Here is a 6222-nt window from a genome sequence, read left to right on the forward strand (position 1 = left end):
CGAGACTCCGTCTCAAAAAAAAAAAAAGGCTCAACACGTTGGCTCATGCCTGTAATTATCCCAGCACTTTGGGAGGCCAAGGTGGGCGGATCACAAGGAGGTCAGGAGATTGAGACCATCCTGGCTAACACGGTGAAACCCCATTTCTACTAAAAATACAAAAAATTAGCCGGGTGTGGTGGCGGGTGCCTGTAGTAACAGCTACTCAGGAGGCTGAGGCAGGAGAATCACTTGAACCTGGGCGGCAGAGGTTGCAGTGAACGGAGATCATGACATTGTACTCCAGCCTAGGGGACAGAGTGAGACTCTGTCTCAAAAATATATATATAAATATATATATATACACACACACACATATATATATATACACACACACACATATATATAGTATTAAAATTTTAAATGTATTTTAAAACTTTGGAGAAATGTGTTAAAATCTGGTAGACAGCAGAGAACAATAATTCTCAAATTGTGGCCTCTAGACCAGCAGCATCAGCCACTGAGAACTTGACAGAAACTAAAAGACTCCAGTCCTGCCCCAGACTGACCACCTCAGAAGTCGGGTGACTCTGGTGCACTCCGCAGTTTGTGAATCACTGGTGTAAAACACGTACAGAAGGGGATGAAGCTGCAGGCTGGGCGACCAGTGAGAACCTCACTAAAATACTTTAGGTGAGAGATGCAGAGAACTACTACTAGGCCAGTGAGAATGGAAAGGACACAGTATAAAGGACGTTGTGCAGGACAACTGACAAATGGAAATTCCAAGAGGACTTGTGGTTTACAACTGAGGAGTGTGGGTGATGGCTATTTGCCAGCACAGAATAAGAAGCAGGTTTGGCTGGGTGAGGTGGCTGACACTTGTAATCCCAGCACTTTGGGAGGCTGAGGAGGGAAGATCGCTTGAGCCTAGGAGTTCAAGACCAGCCAGGGCAACAGTAGTGAGGCCTGATTTCTGCTAAACAAAAAAAAGTAGCCAGGCTTGTAGTCCCAGCTACTTCAGTGGTTGAGGTGAGAGGATCACTTAAGCCAGAGAGATAGAGGCTGCAGTGAGCTATGATTGTACCACCACGCTCCAGCCTGGGCAAAGAGATCCTGTCTTAGTAAAACAAAAGACAGGTGCTTAGCCCGGCACTTTGGGAGGCTGAGGCGGGTGGATCACAAGGTCAGGAGTTCAAGATCAGCCTAACCAACATGATGAAACCCCTTCTCTACTAAAAATACAAAAATTAGCTAGGTACAGTGGCACATGCCTGTAATCTCAGCTACTCAGGAGGCTGAGGCAAGAGAACCGCTTAAACTGGGAGGCGGAGGTTGTGGTGAGCCGAGATTGTGCAATTTTGGCAAATTGAGTATTTGGCACACGGTTTCTAAAAAATAAACAAAGTGTGTCTGTCACATTAAGGGAAACAACTGACAGTATTTGTTGCCAATGATAAAATCTGAACTCTCAAACTAGTATCTGCCACTGTGAGGCTGATACAATTCCCAATACTTTTAAAGATGTTTCTGATGACTTCAGTGTTGACATTAATGAATGATTTTATGACATTGTTTGATAAAATCTGTCACCATTGGGAAGATCTAAGAAAGTCAGTGAAATGATAAGTTTTAAAATGACCAGTGCACGTTACAAAATCATGCATGGGGTATAAGAGTCACTCAAAATCAAAGACAACCCATGGATTTTAATGTCACAGAGTACAAAAGGTTCACTGACCTGGTTTCAGAGTCCCCACTGGAACTAATCTTTAAGACACTGCCATGCATTGTGTTTTGATGTAGTATCAAGGAATAAAATTATCTGAAAATATTATTAAAATACTCCCCCTGCTTCCAACTACATATCTATGTAAAGGCTGGAGTTTTCTTTCTTCCTTACTAGACTGTGAACTCAAGGGCTGGATTTTCTTTCTGTGCTTCAATCAAAACATTTCCCAACAGACTGAATGCAGACGGAGATTCAAGAATTCAACTGGCCTCTATTAGGTGAGACATTGAAGAGATTTGCAAAGATGTAAAACAATGCATGTTTTAAAATTTAGAAGATGTAATTGTTTTTCATTAAAAACATTATTAACTTTAACACATAAGTGTATTATTTTTAAAAATTAATTTATGGCTGGGCACGGTGGCTCACGCCTGTAATCCCAGCACTTTGGGATGCTGAGGCGGGTGGATCACCTGAGGTCAGGAGTTCAAGACCAATATGGCCAACATGCTGAAACCCTTTCTCTCTTAAAAATATAAAAAATTAGCCGGGCATGGTGGCGCATGCCTGTAATCCCAGCTACAGCTACTCGGGAGGCCGAGGCAGGATAATTGCTTGAACCCAGGAGGCAGAGGTTGCAGTGAGCCAAGATCATGCCACTGCACTCCAGCCTGGGCAATAAGAGTGAAACTCTGTCTCAATAAGAATAATTTATAAACCAATTTTTAAAAAAAACTTGTTTTGATTTCTATGTGTTGATACACATAACCCACATAAACAGAAGTTCCTGGGGTCTTCAATATTTTTTATAAGTATAATGGGGTCCTAGGACTAAAATGTCTAGAAGTTTGGAAAGAAAGAGATGGTAACAAGCAAAGAGATGGCTATCAATGGTAATGATAACAACAGCTAATCTGAATTGAATATAGGCACTCTTCTAAGCACTCATAAAGTATTAATTCATTGACCTTCATATAAACTCTATGAAGGATCAGCAATACTTAGAAGAGTTTGCTATTTTTAGTGCCAATTTTTTTTTTTTTTTGAGACGGAGCCTTGCTGTGTCACCCAGGCTGGAGTGCAGTGGTGCAATCTCAGCTCACTGCAACCTCTGCCTCCTGGGTTCAAGCAATTCTCCTGCCTCAGCCTCCTGAGTAGCTGGGATTACAGGCGTCCACCACCACGTCAGGCTAATTTTTGTATTTTTAGTAGAGATGGGGTTTCATCATCTTGGCTACACTGGTCTTGAACTCCTGACCTTGTGCTCCATCCGCCTTGGCCTCCCAAAGTGGCTAATTTTTGTATTTTTAGTAGAGATGGGGTTTCGTCATCTTGGCTACACTGGTCTTGAACTCCTGACCTTGTGCTCCATCCGCCTTGGCCTCCCAAAGTGCTGGGATTACAGGTGTGAGCCACCTCGCCTGGCTTTTTAGCACCATTTTAGAGATGAGGAGAAGAAACCACAGGAAAACGTAAGTAGGTCATCCAAAGGCATACAGTTTTTCAATGGATAAGGATTTGAGTTTGGGAAGTCTGAACGCAGAACCTATGTTCTTTGTCACAAATGTGTTAGGATGAAAGACAGCTTCGTATATTTGAAGTGGAAGAAAGGAAAAACTAAGTTGCAAGAAATAATTTTGTAACAGTCTTATAGTATGATTAATTTTCAAAAGAAGATAAAAACTAAGCATAGAGAGAATACAGTTATGTTAACATATAAAGAAATAATAGAACTTCCAATATTTAAAATATTAACCATCTATTAAGTGTTCAACTGAATAAAGCTTATAAGATAAAGAGTTCTTTGAGTTACTTACTCTGAAAAATAATCCATAAACTGCTGAGGATTTTCTGAAGCCAGCAATAGTTGTCTCTGATGAGATTCGGACATACAATGACACTTAAAGCCATTCTATAAAAAATGTAAAAGTAATAAATTCTAATTTAGGTCATCAAAATGGGCTCTAAATATAAGTATTTAGTTAAAACCCAAAAAATCTGCTCTTTGATGATAAATTAAAAAATAATCAAATCACTAGCTGTAACTACTCTATCAGGTTTTCAAAAAAAATTTTTATGAAGTTGAGCTTTCAACTCTGCTAATCAAAGAATAATCCTTGAGATCAAAGAGACAGCAAAAGAGTGCTATAGAAAACAGACATTAATAAGAAACATACCAGGCACAGAAACAGAAGAGAGATTCCAGTTTTTAGACTTAAGTTAACCAATTCTTATTGAGCATCTACTTTATACAAAGTGTCAGACAAGTGCTTAAAAGAGTAAAATGGGTATTAGTGAATTTCCAACACAGAAACTACTTTCGCTCACTTTCCTCTACTTCAGCTCATTATCCAAAATACATTGCTGCATATTATATTAACCTTGTTAAACATCTGTACCTTCTTAAAATGACTGGAAAAAAACATACAAGTTTTGACTTAGTATCTACCTCTCCTTCTTATTTGAACCTCATTCTTCACTAGTAATAGAAACAAAAAATGTGCCTTTCTTCTATTCCTTATCTCTATCTGAAGCACAATCACCCAAGCCAGGAAACCAGATAACATCCTAGATTCCTTCCTCTCTTTCTTTTTTTTTTTGAGACGGAGTTTCGCTCTTTTTGCCCAGGCTGGAGTGCAATGGCGCGATCTCGGCTCACCGCAACCTCCGCCTCCTAGGTTCAAGTGATTCTCCTGCCTCAACCTCTCGAGTAGCTGGGATTACAGGCATGCACCACCATGCCTGGTTAATTTTTGTATTTTTAGTAGAGACGTGGTTTCTCCATGTTGGTCAGGCTGGTCTTGAACTCCCGACCACAGGTGATCCACCCGCCTCGGCCTCCCAAACTGCTGGGATTACAGGCGTGAGCCACCGCACCCGGCCCCTTCTCTTTCTACCTTCAATTTAATAGGAAGTCTATTCAGCTTCTTAATAACCCATATCCAGTCCCTCTGTTCAATCTTACTGACACTCTCTAGATTTCCACACTCGATTTTGCTTCAAATAGTTTCCTAATCTTTAGATCATGGACCTCTTACACAATTTTTGCCTCATCTGTGCCCTATAAGAATCACAGTTATTATTTAAATTTATTTTAAAAAGAAACTTGGTATCAGCCTCATAAATAAAAAAAAAAAGTATCACTTTCTATAAATTAAGAAAAAATCAAATGAACAAACGATAAAGTTATGAAATCCTAGAAACCCAGGAGTAGACGGGGGGGATACACTGGCTCTGACCTTCACTCTCTTCAGTCTTCCAATATCAGGAGATAGAAGATGGGGAAGCGAAATCGTAGGGGCCACCTATCTCCCTCTCCCAGCCCACCTCCTAGGTAGGGAATTCTAGGCAATGAATAGATCTGAGGACAGATAGACACAGAAACACTGCAGGGGCCTTACTCTGAAAATTGATAATTACAGAAAAGAATTAATCCTTTATTCCTTCCCCATAAAAATTGCATCTCAGTATAACATTTAAGGATGGCCAGACACAGTGGCTCATGCCCGTAATCCCAGCACTTTAGGAGGCCAAGGCAGGAGGATTGTGTGAGCCTCCGAGTTCAAGACCAACCTGAGCAACACGAGACCTCCATCTCCACAAAATATTTTTTAAAAATTAGCCAGGCATGGGTGGTATGTGCCTATAGTCCCGGCTACTTGAGAGGCTGAGGCAGGAGGATTGCTTGAGCCCGGGACTTGGAGGATGCCATGAGCTACGATAGAGCTACTGTACTCCAGTCTGACCAAGAGTAAGACCCTGTCTCAAAAAGAAAAAAATAAGTTTAAGGATAACCAAATAGCCTTAGTTGATGAGTAAAAGCTCATTTGTACAAAAGCACGGCAGCCAATCATAAATGCTAAAAAAAATTAGAAAAATAACCTCTTTGAAACTCCTAATAAAATAACTGACTCAGGCAAGGATGCTAAAACATACAGGTAAAAGGTTAATGGGAAACTAGATATATAGGCAGGATTTCTAAGCGTTGCCCCAATACTCACTTGCTCTTACAAGGGGGAAAATATTACTTTCTAATATTATTTACAAGCTGTCACCTTTACTCAATTTAAGTACCACCAAACATTATTGGCTTCCTTATGTGATGCTATATGAAATATACAAGATCACCTATAACGAATACTATAGGCTGGGTATGGTGGCTTGAGCCTGTAATCCCAGCACTTTGGGAGGCTGAGGCAGGAGGACTGCTTGAGTTCAGGAGTTTGAGAGCAGCCTGGGCAACACGGTGAGACCTTATCTCAATACAAATAAAAAAGTTCATTAGGCATGGGTGGCATGCACCTGTGGTCCCAGCTATTTGAGAGGCTGAGGCAGGAGAAGGATTGCTTGAGCTGGGAAGGTCAAGGTTGCAGTGAGCCATGATTGTGCCACTGTACTCCAGCCTGGGCTACCGATTGAGACCTTGTCTCAAAAAAAAAAAAAAAAAAAAAAAAAAAAAAAAAAAAACAAAAAAAAAAAAAAAAATATTCCCCCCCCCAAAATTTTAACAC

At 40.5% G+C, this 6222-nt stretch overlaps 1 protein-coding gene across 1 annotated transcript in view; it reads right to left on the bottom strand.

Moving 5' to 3' along the window:
* KIN (Kin17 DNA and RNA binding protein) overlaps positions 1-6222 on the bottom strand; it is a 38936-nt gene that overhangs the window by 29573 nt on the left and 3141 nt on the right. Inside the window, exon 2 of the mRNA XM_017872490.1 lies at positions 3529-3623. Coding sequence (XP_017727979.1) covers positions 3529-3623 — 95 coding nt within the window. The remainder of the gene's footprint in view (positions 1-3528; positions 3624-6222) is intronic.

The sequence above is a fragment of the Rhinopithecus bieti genome, unplaced genomic scaffold (genome assembly GCF_001698545.2).
Source record: "Rhinopithecus bieti isolate Rb0 unplaced genomic scaffold, ASM169854v2 scaffold_6933, whole genome shotgun sequence".
Lineage (NCBI taxonomy): Eukaryota > Metazoa > Chordata > Mammalia > Primates > Cercopithecidae > Rhinopithecus > Rhinopithecus bieti.